Source organism: Myxine glutinosa, chromosome 10, assembly GCF_964187855.1.
Source record: "Myxine glutinosa chromosome 10, kmMyxGlut1.1, whole genome shotgun sequence".
In the NCBI taxonomy this organism is placed as follows: Eukaryota; Metazoa; Chordata; class Myxini; order Myxiniformes; family Myxinidae; genus Myxine; species Myxine glutinosa.
This window is the reverse complement of record NC_136270.1, coordinates 40,660,478-40,680,214: the sequence shown is the minus strand read 5'-3', so window position 1 is coordinate 40,680,214 and position 19,737 is coordinate 40,660,478. Positions and strand designations below refer to the sequence as shown.

At 43.7% G+C, this 19,737-nt stretch overlaps 1 protein-coding gene across 1 annotated transcript in view; it reads left to right on the top strand.

Annotated features, from left to right (window-relative positions):
- LOC137433520 (glutamate receptor ionotropic, NMDA 2B-like) overlaps positions 1-19,737 on the top strand; it is a 260,022-nt gene that overhangs the window by 164,906 nt on the left and 75,379 nt on the right. Inside the window, exons 8-9 of the mRNA XM_068125849.2 lie at positions 8,497-8,726; positions 17,846-17,994. Of these exons, the coding sequence (XP_067981950.2) occupies positions 8,497-8,726; positions 17,846-17,994 (379 nt within the window). The remainder of the gene's footprint in view (positions 1-8,496; positions 8,727-17,845; positions 17,995-19,737) is intronic.

Genomic DNA, 19,737 nt, shown 5'->3' with positions numbered 1-19,737 from the left:
GGACCTCAAACATCCGGGGCCTTCGTTCAAACTTAACTGATCTCTCCATACAGGTTGCTTCTGTCAAACCAGACGTGATCTGCTTAACAGAAACTTTCCTCCTTTATGAAGTCTCTGATTCCTTAGTATCTCGCCCGGGCTACTCCCTCCTCCGGTATGATAGACCTGAGCCTCGTCCTGGAGGTGGGGTTGCTATCTTTATCAAAAACTCTCTTCCTCACTCGCCCTGCACTGCACTCTCTCCACCTCACCCCCAGGAATACCTCTGGCTACGGCTTCCCCTTCACTCCCACCTCTTGTTCATATGTGTGTTGTACCGTCCACCAAACAGTGATGACTCCATCTACATCTCGCTGTCTGATAATATGGACCAACTTCTATCTACTCATCCCAACTCTCTCTTCCTCATATGTGGTGATTTCAACTGTCATCATGCCAGTTGGCTGGGTGTGGGTACCTCTCTCACCAGCCATGGCTCCTCAGCAAAGGACTTCTGCGACTCACTGGGACTGACACAATCTGTCAATTTCCCGACCCGGATCTCAGTCAACGGAACATCTTCTCTTCTGGACTTGGTTATGACGAACTTCCCTGAAAATGTCTGCTGCTCTTCTTCTGCTCCAATCGGATCATCTGATCATGTCCTTGTTAAAGTGGACATCTCTCTGACCATCCTCAGGGAGCCTGCTCAGCGTCGACGAGTCTGGCATTTCACTCAGGCCAACTGGCACGGTCTTCAAGCAGCCATCAATCATCTGGACTGGTCTCACATCTCTACCACCTCTGACATCAACTCATCCTGGGAATTCTTCCAAAGTAAATTGCTCTCTCTCATGCACAGATTTATCCCATCTCGTCTTCAGTTGTCATACCCTTCCTCCCGTCCATGGTACACGGAATCTTGTGGTGAGGCTGTTGCCCAGAAACAACTTGCCTTCGTTTCCTGGAAAGCAAATCCAACGGAAGGAAATCTCATTTCCTTTCACAAAGCCCGAAACAAGTGTGTGTCCACCCTCAGGAGAGCGAGGAAACAATATCTCTCCATTCTCAAGACCGAACTCTCTTATCTGTCTCCCTCTTCCAAATCCTGGTGGCGTCTGGTCAAATCCGTTTCTGGTGTTTGTTCCCCTCCATCCACTCCCTTACCTCAAACGGCTACACAGCTGACTCCGCACGTGAAAAAGCTGAATGCCTCAACTCTGTGTTTGCCTCTAAATCTTGTGTCCCAAACGCATCCCTCTCTGTACCCACCATACCCAGTCGTACCCTGCTGCTCCTGGACTCCGTGTCCTTTCCTCCTGACAAGGTGGAAAAGTTTCTGTCAACCCTCGACTCTGATTCTGCAACTGGACCCGACGGCATCAGCCCACGGGTCCTAAAATCCTGCTCTGCCGCTCTATCTCACCCTCTCTCTGTTCTCTTCACCCTCTCTTTTGCTCAAGGTCAACTGCCATCTGCTTGGAAATCAGCCAACATCACCGCTATGCACAAAAAGGTGCAAAAACAGATCCTAGCAACTACAGACCAATCAGCCTTCTCCCAATTATCAGCAAAGTCATGGAATCCATCATTGCTTCAGATATGAAATCTTTCCTCTTCTCCAATGGCTTGATCTCTGATCATCAATTTGGTTTCAGGCCAGGTCACTCTACTCTGGACATGCTGCTTCTGCTGTCTCAACAATGGATGGAGGTCCTCAATGCCAAACAGGAAATTAGAGCTGTCTCCTCGACATATCACGTGCCTTCGACACGGTCTGGCACCCCGCTCTGGTCACCAAACTCTCCTCCTTTGGTATCCATGGAAATCTCCACGCATGGCTGGCGGACTTCCTCTCTAGTCGTCGTCAACGTGTGGCCCTGAATGGGTTTCTCTCATCTCCTCTTCTTGTTCAGGCTGGAGTTCCCCAAGGCAGTGTTCTGGGCCCCGTGCTTTTTCTGGTCTTCATCAATTATCTCTCTGACTCTCTTGAAAATCCTCTCTATCTCTTTGCTGATGACTCCACTCTCTGCCGCTCCATGCCTCTTCCCTCAGATCGGCAGTCTGCAGCCTCCTCACTCTCTGAAGACTTGGACAAAATCACAGACTGGTCAAACAAGTGGAACATGTCTTTCAATCCTGACAAATCTCACACTCTTACTATGTCTCTCCGAAAAGATCGACTGGACAACCCTCCCATCTACTTTCTGAACAATCCTCTCCAAGAAGTTCTGTCGCTCAAGCTTTTGGGTCTCACTATCTGCCATGATCTTTCTTGGGAAAACCACATTTCCAAGCTGGCCTCCAAAGCCAGTCGCCGACTGGGCATCTTCCGTCGTGCGAAGTCCTTCCTCGGCACACCTGAGCTCCTCACCACATACAAGGCTTTCATCCGCAGCTCAATGGAATACTGTTCTCCCCTATGGGCCGGTGCTCCTGCCTCACACCTAGCTCGGCTTCACGCTGTTGAAACCAAAGCTTTCAGAATTATTGGAATCTCCCGCGATGAAGCTATCTCTGAGGGCCTTTCACTCACTCACCGCAGGCAGGTAGGTGGTCTTTCTGTCTTCTACCGACTCCTCTCCGGCCTTGCACCCCCAGCTCTCTCTGTGCTCTGTCCCCCAAATATTCCTACAGGTCGCACAAGATCTGCCAGCAACCCTCTGATGGTTAAACTGCCGAAATCTCGGCTCTCTGCTCACCTTCACTCTTTCATTCCTCTTTTCTCCCGCCTCTGGAACAAACTCCCTCACTCCCTTCAATCCCACTCCTCCCTCCAGGTCTTTAAAACAGCTGTTCACCACCATCTCTTATCTTCCCCCATCCAAAACCTTGATCCTTTCTATCCCCGCTAATTCACCCCAGATCCACCTTGTTTGAAATTCCAACTTCTTTCCTGGAAGTCCTGGCAGTGTCCATATGTTTTATACCTCTCCCACCGCCCCCTTCCCTTGCCCCCCCCCCCAAAGCCCTCGCCCTCTCTCAGATCTCTCGATGTCTCCATGTCTCTCGGTCCCTGCTCTCAAATGTTGTGTTTGTGTCCTTCCCCCTCTCTCCCCATCTTGTCTACCGCTCCCGATGTTATATGTTTTATGTGTCGGTTTGTCTTTCTGTGTGATTAATGTTCGCTCTTTCACGAGCCTCGATCTTGTATACAAAAAAAAAAAAAAAAAAAAAAAACTTTGTTCGGGAAAACATCTCGCTATATGAGATCGGTGCTGGTGATAGATATACGGTGATATATGTATGTATATATATATATATATGGTGATATATATATATATATATATATATATATATATATATATATATATATATATATATATATATATATATATATAGTTGGCGTGTGAGAAAACGATCCCGTAAACTGCGTCGATCGCCGAAATAGACATGTTGATGGATGGTTGGTTCACGGTTGACTCAGTTAAGATTGTTGGTTCGGTTAAGATTTTTATTTTAACTTTGTCAGGTAAAACGCATCTTGCTATACGAGATCGGTGCTGGTGATAGATATACGCATCTCGCTATATACCGTATACGAGATCGGTGCCGGTGTGTGTGTTACTGTGTGTGTGTGTGTGTGTGTGTGTGTGTGTGTGTGTGTTACTATGTGTTACTATGTGTGTGTGTTACTGTGTGTTACTGTGTGTGTGTGTGTGTGTGTGTGTGTGTGTGTGTGTGTGTGTGTGTGTGTGTGTGTGTGTGTTACTGTACTTTGATTTGAGTTAAAATGCCATCGTGTGCTTCCGACGGGTGCACAAATCGTGACGAACAAGGACGAACCAAGGCAGGAGTGACTTTCCATCGGTAAGGCTTCAAACATTGTTACTGTGTGTGCTACTGTGTTTGTGTTACTATGTTTGTGTGTGTTTGTTACCCGTTGTTGTGATTCCTTCTGATGACTGGGACAATTACTGATGACTGGGTGGTCGCCCAAGTCTGGGACATTCACATATAAAGGATGGAGAAGGCTCTCTGCGCATGTATAGAGGACAACACGCAGAAGGGCATGCCTTTGAGGGTATCTCTCATTCGTGCAAAGGATAAACTTGAAACTTATTTACGATCTGTCTGGCGTAGGTGGTGCGAGCACGAGTGATGCACCGACCAATGATGGTATGAGCAGCTCCAGTTCATTCACAGCAAGCAGGGGATGGTTCCATTGTTTCAAGGAGCGGTTACTGTCTCAAAATGTAAATCTCACAGGGAAGAATACGTCCGTGGACCACGACGCAACAAAAACATTCCCTGCAAAACCCGTGAGGCTGATCGTCACATGGGATACCTCTCAGAGCAGGTCTTCAATGCAGACGAGACCGGCCTCTTCTGGAAAAACATGCCTATGATAACTTTCATCTTGAAGCAGAAGGGGACATTATCGGCTTCAAGGCTGCCAATGACCGGGTCTCTCTTCTCCTCTGCGCAAACGCAAACGGGAACTGTATCCTGAAACCCATGATGCTGTACCGTTGCCTCTCCACCTGAAAGATGCTCTTAAGGGCAAGAACAAGCAAATGCTTCCCATGTTTTGGAGTTCCAACAGGAAAGCACGGGTGATGGCAGCAATCTTCATGGACTGGTTTCATAATGGTTTCATCTTTCAGGTGGAGAGGTATCTGACAAAACAAAACCTTCCTGCTCATGGATAACGCTCCTTGCCACCCCACAGACCTGGACATGACTCACCCGAACGTAGAGGTGAACTTCCTGCCATCCAACACCACTTCCATGATCCAGCCACTTGCCTAAGATGTCGTCTCCACTTTTAAAATTTATTACACCCGCTGCACCTTTCGCCGCATTTTGGATGCGTCGGAGTCCGACCCAGGGCTCACTGTTGGGTAGTGTTAGGAAGAGTTCAACATTGCCCAGTGTATTAGTGCCATCAATGAGTCGCTGGATGAGGTGAGAGACTCCACCAGTCCACCATCAACACGTGCTGGTACAACCTGTGGCCACAGGCAGTGAGGAACTTCACAGGATTTTCTGACAACACAGAGGAGAGGCATGGAATTGTCAGGTTGGCATGGCAGATGAGAAGGGAAGGATTTGACGACTTGCAGCCTCAGGAGCTGGAGGATCTTATCGCTTAACATGGCAACGAGCTCACGAAGGAGTTGGAAGCCATTACCAGGGTTTCCAAGGAGGTGGAGGTGAGCAGTGAGGGGGAGGAAGAGGTGCCAAGGTACAACCTCATGGTCAAGTTCCTGGGTGAGGTGCTGCAGGACATGCGGGCGATTGCGGCAGCTCTCGATCACGCATTTCTTCCACCCTGATTCCTTCACCTCAAGACCATCAGCACCCTCTCCTGCCTCCCTCTCAGTGCATGAATCGGCGACCTCACCAGCATCCTCACCTGCGTTCCTCACCTGCGTCCTCACCTGCCTTTCCCTCAGTGCATGACTTCGCACCACCCTCATTTGGGCCATCTTCAGACTTCGAGCAGCTCACTGGATTCATCATCATCATCATCATCATCATCATCATCATCATCATCATCATCATCATCATTTGAAAGGTTGCCTGTGTTTGTGAAATAAAAAATTGAAACGGTAGCTGATGTTGTTGTTGTTACCTCCACCACCGAAGGTGGATGGAGGTTATGTTTTCACCCCTATGTCTGGTTTTTTTTTTTTTTTTTCAGGGATGGTATGGTTCAGCATTTTAACTAAACGATAAGCGCATTCCTTCAATAAATCGGAAACGTTACATGGTGTTGTCATTTTTGATGTTTGTAAACATTTTTATGCCTCCGTTGACGAAGTCGCCGGAGGCATTATTGTCCCCCGTCGCACCGTGGAGCGAAAGGGGGACTATGGTTTTCCCCTCCGTGCATGCGTACGTGCGTGCGTAAGCGAAGGACCGAATTCTAATTTGTTGTGTGGGTGCAAGTGCAACCCACGTCAAAATCCAAGATGGCCGCCGCCCTGTATGTCTGAACCTTGTGAGCGAAATATCTTGAAAAATAAGCGAAGTACCAACTTCTAATCTGGTGTGTGGGTGTATCTACGCATAAGGAAGAACGCTATTGAAAATTGGGTCGCCACGTCAAAATCCAAGATGGCCGCCTTGCGTCTTCCACTCTGTCAACTCACATCACTTCACCGACGGGTGACCTAGGCGTAACGCTTGTGTTTTTAGGTTGTCCGTCCGTCTGTCCGTGATAGGTTTTCGTTACCGCGATAACTTGAGAACAGCAGAAGGGATCTTAGTCAAACTTGGTGCGGGTATGTATAATGAAGTAAAGATGAACTGATTAGATTTTGGCCTCACGAGGTCAAAGGCCAAAGGTCAGAGGTCATGTTCGGTAAAAAAAAATCCTGTTACCGCGATAACTTGTGAACCAGTGATGGGATTCTGACCAAATTTGGTACAATTATGTAGAATGATGTATGCATGAACTGATTAGATTTTGGAGGCAAATGTCAAATGTCAAAGTCTGTAATGGGTCTATAACTTGAGAAAGGCTGAAGTCATCTAATTCAAACTTGGTACAGGTATGTATAATGATGTAAAGACTTACTGATTAAAATTTGTGGCCAAGAGGTCAAAGGTCAAAGTCTGTAATAGGTCTATAACTTGAGAACGGTTGAAATTATCAAATTTAAACCTGGTACAGGTATGGATAATGATGTAAAGATTAACTGATTAGACTTTGGGGTCAAAGGTCAAAGTCAAAGTCTGTAATATGTCTATAACTTGAGAACGGCTGAAGTGATCTAATTAAAACTTGGTACAGGTATGTATTTTGATGTAAAGATTAACTGATTTGATTTTGGGGTCCCGAGGTCAAAGGCCAAAGGTCAGAAGTCATGGCAGGCAAAAATGTGATAACTTGTGTACAGCTAAAGGGATTTAATTTCAAACTTGGCACAGGTATGTATAATGATGTAAACATGAACTGATTAAATTTGCGGGTCAATAAGTCAAAGGTCAGAGGTCATGTCAGGTAAAAATGTGATAACTTGGGCACAGCTGAATGGATTTATATCAAACTTGGTAGAAGTATTATATTGATGTAATAATGTGGGCGGAGGCATATCGGTCGACGTCGTGACGTCGAAGAGTGTTTTCTAGTTATGAAACTGTAATCATGTGCATTTGCAGTCGAAAACATTTTCCGCCTATGAATCAGGAATGGCCGGGAACCTAAAACCTACTCCCTTTTCCGCATTGAAACAATTCCTCAGCTTTTGTGGTGTCACCATTCCGCACCCTTTTCATGAATCAGGAACCACCGGGCCGATAACCTCTCCCCGTTTTCCCCATTGGAACAATGGCAGTCATGACATTTGCAGATTTTCCTCGATATTCACGGATTTTCCCCAACATTCATGGATTTTCTGAGATTCAAGAACCCCATGAAACATATCCTCCTCCCCCTTTTACCATTGAAAAAATGCCCCCACATTCGCGGTACCGACATTCACGGCATTTTCCAGGAACGTATCCCCCGAGAATGTCGGTGTCCGATTTTATTATACATACATACATACATACATACATACATACATACATACATACATGCATACATACATACATACATGCATACATACTGTACATACATACATACTGTACATACATACATACATACTGTACATACATACATACATACATACTGTACATACATACATACATGCATGCATACATACATACATACATACATACTGTACATACATACATACATACATACATACTGTACATACATACATACATGCATGCATACATACATACATACATACAGACTGTACATACATACATACACACATACTGTACATACATACATACGTACTGTACATACGTACACACATACATGCATACATACATACAATATACATACATGCATACATACATACATACATACTGTACATACATACATGCATACATACATACATGCATACATACATACATACATACATACATACTGTACATACATACATACATACTGTACATACTGTACATTCATCCATACTATCCATACATACTGTACATACATACATACTGTACATACATACATACATACTGTACATACATAAATACTGTGCCTACATACATACATACGGAACATACATACATACTGTACATACATACATACATACATACATACATACATACATACTGTACATACATACATACGTACATACATACTGTACATACATACTGTACATACATACTGAACATACATACATACTGTACATACATATATACTGTACATACATACATACATACATACATACGTACATACATACTGTACATACATACGCCCATACTGTGGATATTACAGTGTTACTCAGATTTTAAATTCACAACACTCCATCAAATTTCTTCATGCGAACTAAATAATTGTTCTTATCAGTACAAATTATGTTTATGGTTCAAATAATTGGATTTAGTGATGCACCAAATCATATTAAACCTTAATTCCGATATATTTTGATGCCTTTAATGATGATACACATTGATGAGGCTCATGTCTCTTATATAGTCTCCTGTTTCTCTTGTTATTTTATGCAGAACCTGGTGGACCCACCTTTACTATCGGAAAATCCATGTGGTTGCTTTGGGCATTGGTCTTCAACAACTCTGTACCAGTTGAGAACCCCAAGGGAAGCACAAGCAAATTTATGGTTTCTGTCTGGGCCTTCTTCTCCGTCATATTCTTGGCCAGTTACACTGCAAACCTGGCGGCGTTTATGATCCAGGAGGAGTATGTGGAGCAGGTTTCTGGACTCAGCGACTCGAAGGTATCTCGTTTTCCAATAATTTTATCCGAAATTAATAAACCTGCATTTATTTTTTCATTGCTTTTTCACCAACATGGAGCATTTTAATTGCGACAATGTTTAATAATTAACTATTGCTTTGTTTCAGGCCATGATGTTTTTCATCACCTGTTGTAAACGAAGTGGAACGATATTTGCTGTATTTTCATCACTTTTAAAAGATAGTTTGAGCTATCATTGACATGTCATGAAACGAGAAAGAGCAATCAGAGATTGCAGAACCTCACCAGGACATGTTTGGGTGGTGTATTATGTGTGGTGTATTATTAGCTGCTATGTTTGTGTGGTTTATTGACAACATAGATTTATGTTCAGTCCAATATGGCTGCCGAACAACGTGACCGATGACCTCATCAATTTAATTCCCCCATACTATTTTTTATGCTCGAAATTTCAAACTGATCAGATCAAGCGTTCTACTTGTCTAATTATGACGTCATAATGAAGGCACCGATACATCATCATGAACACATGTTGTTCCCCACAGGGAGTACTTGACAATGAGCCATGCTTTCATTTTTTCCGTGAAGCGGTTTTGGAAAATATATAGGTGCAAAGTTTTTCAGTTTTTCTAATGTGGCACCTGTACCACGTGACCTATGACGTCATAATTATCGTAAAAGCATTCTCCAGGAGGAGGTGCTCCTATGGTGAAAATTTGGCAATCAGACTAATGGTTGCAGACAAAAGCATACTCACTTTCTGTGCTTGGTTCTTTTGGGTCTTCGGGCTATTTTCGGTCTGAGGAGTCTTTAAGGGTCTTTCGGGTCTTCTACTTCTTTAGGCTCTTTTGGATCTTCGGGGTTTTTGGGTCTTTAAGTGTCTTCAGGGTATTTTTGGTCTTCGGGGTATTTTGGATCTTTGTTTTATTTTCAGTACTCCGAGTCTTTTGTTTCTTTAGGGGTCTTGGTGGTCTTAAGGGAGACTCAAAGGGTCTTCAAAGGTTTAAGACGTCTCAGCAGTCTTAAGGTGGGTTTTCACGGGACACACGAACGGTTCGCGAAGGATGCGAATGTCGAAAAAATGGCAAAGTCCAACATTCGTATTTTAGGCTCCAAAAGTTCGCCAAACATGCGCGGGGGTTCGGAAGCGTCGTCAATTGTTCGCAGGAGTTTTCAAACATTTTTGAAATACCCGCCGAACTAAAAACGACTCCTGCGAACAATTGACGACGCTTCCGAACCCCCGCGCATGTTTGGCGAACTTTTGGAGCCTAAAATACGAATGTTGGATTTTGCCATTTTTTCGACATTCGCATCCTTCGCGAACCGTTCGCGTGTCCCGTGAAAACCCACCTTAAAGGGTCTAAAGGTATATTCCAACAGTGTGTAATTAATAGGAGTACGTAATTAATACTAATAGACAGGTTGCAACCGACGTTCAAACAGTACGGAACTAATAGTCATATAGTCACATGGCTTCACTGCCTCACCGCTTCACGGATTCACGTACCTTGTTTTTCGTATTTATATATATTTGAAGAAGAAGAAGACGTTTTGGTCATTATGATAAGATATCACTTTCACATCTACAATTAGGACAGTTCACCAGGGAATCAGGCCAAAATTACATCCATGGACTGACAGGATAGCCTAGAATCCCTCGATGTACACGCGTCTCTAAACCTTCTAGCCTGGATTTTAATCCCGACCCAGCTACAAACTGTCACCCTGGTGTTTCACAGGCAGGGAGATTCATCAATGTGTATAATGAGGACCACTCAGGGGAGGTGTTGTAGGTCGCGCTTTGGTGGCGGCACCACGGACGGCCAACATGGGCCTGATGTGGTGACTGCCCGGGCATGCGGCCTGACACCCTCTCCCTGAGACTCTGGGACAGCCAGCATGTGGTGACCTGCCATGCTGTGCTGGTCCATGGACGCGGGTCTCTCGGATGGACGTTAAACGGGCGTCCCATCTACCAGCATTTGTTAGCAGACGTCCAACCAGGGTCGGCGTCATGGGGGGGGGGGCATTCGCGGGCCATGCCCCCCCCAAATGAGTTGTTGTGCCACCTTCCTCCCCCACCCGCAGGCCAAGCCTTTAACGCCAAACTTTGCGTTTTATTAATTAATTTATATTTATCATATTAAAAGTGAAAATCTTTTCGCTAAATGAAATGAAATAAAAACAAAAATAAGAAAAGAAGAAAACACACCCTGTTGGTCATATTTGCATCAGGTCACATTTGAGGAAGTGGTGTGCTCATTGACGAGGAGTTTAATGAGGTGTGGGACATGGCCACGGCTGCCAGCGCATCACTGAGACCCGCGATCCCCAAACGGAGACGCAAAGCGAACACAAATATGGATGAGTATGTCGTTATGGGAACTACAGGACACAGGGATGATGACGAAAAAACAGAACTTCAGAGACTGTACAACAACAGTACAACACTATTGATTCAGTGCTTGGAGAGATGGATCACAGATTCAGCGAGCGGAACTCACACTTGGCTGGTGCACTTGTTGCACTGAATCCAGAAAGTGATACATTTCTTGATGTAAAGGCTGTGAAGCATATTATGGACCTGTCACGATCGCCTATAATTGAGACAGAGTACGAAGTTGCTAAACAGTTTTTCAGCTCACAAAAACAATCACAGCCGATCGAGGGGGATTTGACCACACAGCACATCCCCTCAGAGTAGCACACACATCTGATCGGAATGCCCAGTGTACTGACTGCTTTCAAACATGCCTCAACATTTGGCGCCTCCACAGCAATGTGCGAGAATTCATTCTCCACTCTGAGAAACGTATTTTCGGACCACAGACACGCAATGCTCCACAAAAGAAGGGCCCAGTTGGTTGAGCTAGCGTTTGAGAGGGACTTAACCCGAAAATGCACAACTGAGAGGAAGGACGCCATTCTTAGGAGGTTCAGCACCAACACTCGCAGCCTGCAACTCTTCTGAAGGTAAGCCATGCGTTTCATTCACTTTATGATGCCAGCCTTGGCTTTCATGATTATTACGCAAAATGTTGAATGATTTTTGGGTCTGTCTGCATTTATTCGGTAAGAGTGGAGAAAAATAGTCCATTTCAAATAATGGTCCAATGACGCGCACAGTGCAGTGAGTGAAAGAGTGAGAGAGTGAAAAAAGTGAAATAGTGAAAGAGTGAAAGAGTGAAATAGTGAAAGAGTGAAATAGTGAAAGAGTGAGAGACAGAGACGTGGCTTGCACGTAGGCTATATTTTGTGCAGTGTGTGTGTGTGTGTGTGTGTGTGTGTGTGTGTGTGTGTGTGTGTGTGTGTGTGTGTGTGTGTGTGTGTGTGTGTGTGTGTGTGTGTAAAAGAGAGAGACTTTGCAGCATGTTTTAAATAATTGTAACTGGGTTGGTGTGTTGATTGTTGACGGCAAACTCTTATTATCAAGCATTTACATTATAGATTGAGTTCTCGAACGGCAGTTTGTGCCGCCCCCCCCCCCCCCCCCCCGCGGTTACCCTAATGCCCCCCGATTAGATTTTTGTTCTGACGCCGACTCTGCGTCCAACCGTGTGCTTCGCAAAGAGTAGGCGAGCTATCGCCGGCATCACAAACAAATGACAAATTCCTGTCTTAACCAGCGGAGAGCATTACATCTGTAGCACAGCTGCGCCCTCAGCCAATGTCGCTACCTTAACAGGTGAAGAAGAAGAAGCCTAATATTTTGGGTGAAGAAGAAGAAGAAGCCTAATATTTTGGGTGAAGAAGAAGAAGAAGCTTAACTTTTTGGGTGAAGAAGAACATTAACTTCCACGATTTCAATGCAGACAGGATATCTGGATTCGTGTCCATATCCGAAGGCATGTTGTACACACGCACCGGCACAATCCTCGTTTAGTTCCATCGGACTCTGATGGATCGACCACAGAATGGCCAGCTCAATGGTAATCTTGCCTCGGGCTGATCTCTCCTGCTCCATCGAATGCAACGGCAGCGCAAAATATGTAGCTTTCATCCAATTTGATCAACAAAAGCACTTAAAATGAGTAAAAGCGGTTGAAAAGTTAACGTGATGACGTTTCGATGTGATTTTTTCATGCTGAGTGCAGGCAACTTGACAGATCGTTTAAGACGTGTATTGTCTATATATCACAAAGTAAATTAAATTGGGCATCTCTGTGAGGATGGTGCACAGTTAGCACACCTGCCTCTGGGTGATATTGTCAGGGCTCGATTCTCCAAATGAATATAAACCGTTGGACTGATGCTTCACAAGGAAGGGCATTAGATCCATCACAAAGTGCTCAGCCTCAACAATGGATCTTAAGGTGGGGAACCCGTCTGCTAGCATTAGCTCATGGATATTGATTATCCCATGGTGTCTGTCGTGAAGAGTGGGTGAGTTACTGCCAGAACCCAGAACAAATGACAAGATCCTCACCTCTGATTGGTGGACGGTTGTGAGGGACATTCATACATACGCCGGACGGACAGACAAACGCTGTTCCAGACGGCATTGCCCTTCCGGGCTACGCCGTAAAAAGATGGCTGCCGAACCACGTGACCGATGACGTCACCATTTTTTTTCTACCAATTTATCCCTAGATGATGCTCAAGAAATTTAATCTTGATGGATGAAGATTTGCACTTGTCGATTTATGACGTCATAATGAAAGCATCTATGACATCATCATAAACACATGTTATTCCCCATGGAGTGTACTTTCCAATTTTTTTTTCTTTTTTTGTACACAAGATCGAGGCTCGAGGTAAGAGCTAACATTAATCACAAAAAGACAAACTGACACATATAGTCCATGGGCCAGACAAGATATCGGTACCATATTGGGGGGCAAAACGTTAGTGGTACTACATTATTGGTTGGGTCAATATAAGTGAATTAATATGTGATAGCCTTTCCAGAAGAGTAGCTTAGTCTATTTATTTTGCAATTTACTGTTTCGGTACCCTCCGGTATTTGCGTATATTGGTAGTATCATTCAAAATGATGTAACATATTCCTATTAGTCAATTATCAACAAAGAGTATGCCTTAGGTATCCAAAATGTATTTAATTTTTGATTTTCATGGAAGAAACATAAAAATCTGTTAATTCCTGCTTGAAGTGAACATTGTGTTTTTTTTACCTGAGATCCCAAAACGATGTGCAAGGAAATTTTGTATTCGCAGCATGTATCTCAGGCAGTTGAGAGACATGATAGGTCGAGGCAAATCCAATCTGAACCATCCAGATCTGCAATTACCAAGGATCCGGAAAGATAAGGCCGACATCCAATCCTTGGTGGACATTATGGAGTCTAGCTGGTTAAATCCACTGAGTTCTGAAAATATAGAATTTGTTAGCTTGTCAACTGCTACTGTTTCCCTACCAGACATTGAAAATGATCTTCTCAATGCTCATAGGGTAGGTGAGAAGGCATACCAGGACTTCAAGATTTCACGCCTGGAGACAAGTCCACCAACTGCAATGTTCTATGACAATATGACAAAAAATAACTTGAAAACATTCTCTAACATCAGGAAGAAACCCAGTAGACAAGCACAGGCCAAACAAGTAGTTCTAAAGGCAGACAGGAATCTGTTTGGACACACGATCCTTGTTGCCCAGAGCCGGGAACTGCACCTAAGTGATGTTTTGGCTCACCCCCTGGGTCCCCTGCCATGGGCGCTTGCAAATGGGGATGGATCTCTTCGGAAAACAAACAAAGCAGCACTTGCCAGAGAACTGGAGAAAAATGTTTCACCAGCAGAGGTCATTCCACAACCATCAGCAACTATCATTGATGGAATGAGCTTGGTACAGAAAATGAAAGGGGATGACAAGACATTTTCACAGCTGGCTGAATCAGCAATGTTAATGGTTCTTCATGAAGGAGGTCAGAGTCAGCGGATTGATGTGGTCTTTGATGTTTATCAAGAGACATCCATCAAAGATGCAGAAAGGTGCAACAGAGGTGCAAGCATGGCCATCCAGTAAAGCAGCATTGCCCCAGGTCACAACATACAGCAATGGGGGAAACTACTATGCAGCTCTTCCAATAAAGCGAATCTAATAAAGTTCTTGGTTGAGGAGTGGAAACTGCCCCAATATAGGGAAAAGCTAAAAGACAAAGTACTCTTTGTAACCTGTGAGGAGGTTTGCTACCGATTCATTAAGGAGCACTATGAAGAAGTTACAGACCTCGATTCTACACAAGAAGAAGCCGACACCCGCATGCTTCTACATGTCCTGCATGCAGCTGAAGCTGGATACAAGGCTGTGGTGGTAACTGCTGAAGATACAGATGTCCTCATAATTTGCCTTGGACTACAAAAAGACATTCCAGCCCCCATTTATCAGAAGTGTGGAACAAAAAACCGGACACGTTATATTGATATTAGCAAACTAGCCCAATCAATGGGAGGCAGTGAATGTGAAGCTCTGATTGGACTTCATGCATTTACTGGTTGTGATACTGTTAGTGCGTTTGCAGGCAGAGGAAAAATGATCGCGTTGAAACAAATGAAGTTAAATAAGACATATCAGGAGGCCTTCAGTCAGCTTGGACAGTCATGGGAGGTGTCCACAGAACTGTTTCAAAAGCTACAAGAGATCACATGTCACATGTATGTAGATGTACCTTCTACCAACACCTGTAATGTCAATGAGTTGCGATATCAAATATTTTGTGCCAAACGAGGAAAGGTGGAATCCAGCCAACTTCCATCCTGTGAAGATTGTCTTTTCCTGCATGTCCTTCGTGCCATTTACCAAGCTGCTATTTGGAGGCGCAGCCTTCAAGGTAAACCCTTTGTGTCAAGCCCTCGAGGATGTGGATGGACCACAGATGAGGATGGAAAGCTGGCCATTGAGTGGATGTGAGGTTCACCAGCACCAGATGAGGATGCAAAGCTGGCCATTGAGTGGATGCGAGGTTCACCAGCACCAGATGAGGATGGAAAGCTGGCCATTGAGTGGATGCGAGGTTCACCAACACCAGATGAGGATGGAAAGCTGGCCATTGAGTGGATGCGAGGTTCACCAGCACCAGATGAGGATGGAAAGCTGGCCATTGAGTGGATGCAAGGTTCACCAGCACCAGATGAGGATGGAAAGCTGGCCATTGAGTGGATGTGAGGTTCACCAGCACCAGACGAGGATGGAAAGCTGGCCATTGAGTGGATGCGAGGTTCACCAGCACCAGATGAGGATGGAAAGCTGGCCATTGAGTGGATGCGAGGTTCACCAGCACCAGATGCCGTGTTGCAGCTTCTCTCCTGCAAGTGTGCACGCTCATGCAAAATACCTGATTGTACATGCCTTACCAATGGACTGAAGTGTATAGATATGTGTAAGCTACAGACATGCAACAATCAGCCAGTTGAAGAAGTCTCTATGGATCTAGGGGACTCTGATACAGATGATGAGGATCATGAACTTGAAAGTCCATGATGGTGATCCATGATCATTGAAATTTCAAGAACATTGCATATTTGTGGGTACTGTGTTGGCATTCAGTTATTAAAGCTTTAACACAATAACAGGGATATTCATTTGTGACTTGTGTATCTGTTTGACTTTGTATCTGTTACAGATTTTATAAGTACATGGTTCTGAGTATCATTTGGCAGTTTGTATAAAACCCGCAGGAGTATGATTACACATCTGTTGAACTTTGTTTGCTGAAAAATTTAGATATCAATCTATTAGGTTATTAGAGAAAGAAAAATAATCACTTTTCATACATTCTTGTATCCTAGATACATTGTGCAAGCCAAATTAGTTGAAATGGGGCCTGTGCATGGCTCCAAAATATATTTCAGGGGAATAACACACATAATTTATAAAAATCAACAAAATTTTACATTGCAATTCTAGCATAATTTACACATTAATAGCAAAATATATCAACAATTTGTGAGTGGTTGAGTGTGGAAAAGGAGACTCAAGGTATTATATGTATTATTGTGTGCTTATTATGTTATACTAGTCCACTTGGAGGTATATTTGCATAATGAATGAAATTCACGGAATGTGTTTTTTGGGGGTTTGACGTACATAGGGTTGATACATTCAAAAGGTGATATCTACCAATAAGCTACTACTCTGGGATGGCTATCATATCAAAATATGATCTACAGATATATACCAATTAAAAAATCATAACTAGAATTTGCCCCCCAGGTGGTACCGATAAGTGAAATTTCAGGTCTGGGCCCACGGACTAATAAAACATAAGATAAAGGGAGCGGGAGACAAGATGGGGGGCGAGAGGGAAGCACACAAGTACAACATTTGAGAGCAGGGACATCGGGAGATCTATGGGAGGGAGAGGGCTTGGGGGTGCAGAGGATTGGGAAGGGGGGGGGGGGGGAGAGGTATAAAACACATGGACACAGCTAGGACTTCCAGGAAAGAAGTCTGAATTTTAAAAAAGTGGATCTGGGGTGAATTAACGGGGGTAGAAAAGATCAAGGTTATGGATGGGGTTGAGCCACCTTCGCAATGAGCCACCTTTCAATTTTTTTGCATGCAGCGGTTTCGGAGATATAGCGGTGTAAATTTTTTGGCTTGTCGGGAACACCTCAGTGGTCTGCGAACAACAACATATGGGTCTCCACCATCACCATCCCCTGATCTCCATGTCACAATCAATTTATCACTGTTAAATGCGACCAAAGTTTACTGATGGAAAGTTTCTCATTGCAGGTTTACTGATGGAAAATCATTAGGCTTATAAAATTATACTTGGTTGGAAAGGTTACCCATTGCCATGAAATTGACTGTAAGGCATGGGTAACACTGGTAATGCTTCAGCTCAATTCTGCCATTTTCATGATCTGAGATTCTTTTTGATTACATGCCATACACTGTCGAGCTTTATTCCCCCCATTGCATCAAAGCACCGAGCTCTTTTTTTTCTCGTGATTCATTTGCTTTTGGATTTTCGTGCTCAGATTTTCAGACATTCCAAATTTTACATTTTACACAACTCGTGCATCTTATTCCCGTTTAAGTTACTAATCTTCCACTTTTTATTTGTTTACATAAACTAAGAGAGCATTTCGATCATGTAGCAATATCTCAGGTTTATGGCTCTCCACTTATAATTCTGAATTACTTTCTGAAATTTGTATTCTGTGACTCAGTTTCAGAAACCACGAACGTTTCGTTTTGGGACGGTTCCAGGTGGAAGTACAGAGCGCAATATTCGTAACAACTATCCTACAATGCACAACTACATGTCCAACTACAACCAGATCTCTGTAGCTGGCGCTCTCCGCAGCCTCAAGACTGGGTGAGTTCGCTTTTCCGAAATGGAACTTGTTGCTTTTTTTATATTCATCTCCCGTTATGAAAAGTATCAGCTGCAACCGGTCTTACAACACAGTACGAAAGATCGGTGACTATCGTGCTGCTGAATACTCCCACCACATGGGAAAAATTTGGTGCTGTAGGATTCAAACGGCGTGTATTTAGGTCAATATAATCCGTTGCTAACCTGAGGGCATTGGCTATCAGAAATGGCCTCAAAGAGTATGTGATGACATGTTGGCAATTGCCTTCTGGGACCTCTTCTGTTGAGATCTTCAATAGATGTTCTATTGTAACTTCCAGCTTGACATGTTGGTCTAAATGTTCAAATGTTTTGCTTAATGCACTTGAATATTTTGTGATAAATTTTGATTTCTGTACGTGTTATTGTTGTTAATGTGAACCTTTTACTCCTAAAATTGAAATATAAATTACATGCCCAATAGTTATGTGATAATTATTTCTGCATTGTGAAAGCGTGAAAGGTTGAGGGTTGGTGGTGAGAGAGGAGTATAGGGGAGGGAAGGGGGGCAGCACTGGGGGTGGGGGGGGGGGGGGGGGGGGGAGACCTTGTTTATTTCTACACCCTGTACAACTCAGAGGAGTCTATATACAGATATATGCTATGTATATATATATATATATATATATATATTCGGAGACATGCTGAATGGAGAAGGTGGATCAGACTCGGCAACGGTTGCTCGAGTGAGATGTGCATGGAAGAAGTTTCGGGAACTGAGTGGCGTGCTGATGAGGAGGAGAGTGTCGCTGAAGCTGAAGGGAAAGGTGTATGCTGCATGTGTGAGAAGTGTTATGATTTATGGGAGCGAGACATGGGTAATGAACGTAGAGCAGCAACGAAGGCTGGAAAGGGTGGAAATGCGAATGGTTCGATGGATGTGCGGAGTATCGTTGAGAGAGAGGAAGACAAATGATGAATTGCGAAAGATGATGGGAATATTGCCTGTGATTGATGCTGTGAAGAGGAACAGGTTGAGATGGTTTGGTCATGTATTGAGGAAGGATGAAAGTGACTGGTTGAGAAGAGTGATGGAAGTTAATGTAGAAGGAAGTAGAGGACGGGGAAGACCGAGAAAGACTTGGCTAAAGATGGTGGAAGAAGAAATGCGGGCAAGGGGGTTAACAAGGAGAGATGCAGAAAATAGGGCAATGGAGAAGATTGTCATGGGGACCGCAAGGCTAACCCCCGCTCTAGCAGGGAACATGGCCTTAAAATGCATGTTGTTGTTGTTGTGTTGTATATATATATATATATATATATATATATATATATATATATATATGCAAGTTGTCAGATTGCTGTCTGATGAGGGTAAATGTAATAGCCACAACACGTACAATGCTGATTGATGCATCATATAAGAGTTATTGGGTCCAAACAGTGCATGCGGAGGTTTGCAAATATCAAAATTCATGCATTTCCAAGTTATTTGCATTTTTTGTACACGTGTTGTATATACAGTGCCTATAGCTAGTCTACACCCCCTTTCAACATTTTCATCTTTTGTTGTCTTCTAGCCTGGAATTAAAATGCATTAAATCAGACTTTTCCCATCTTTATTTACACATTGTAACCCACAACCTTCAAGTGAAAAACAAATTCTAGAAATTTGAGAAAATAAATTAAAGATACAAAACGAGAATATCTTGGTTAGATTCGAGTCGCCCCCCCCCCCCCCCCCCCTTTATAATAGCAATTGTA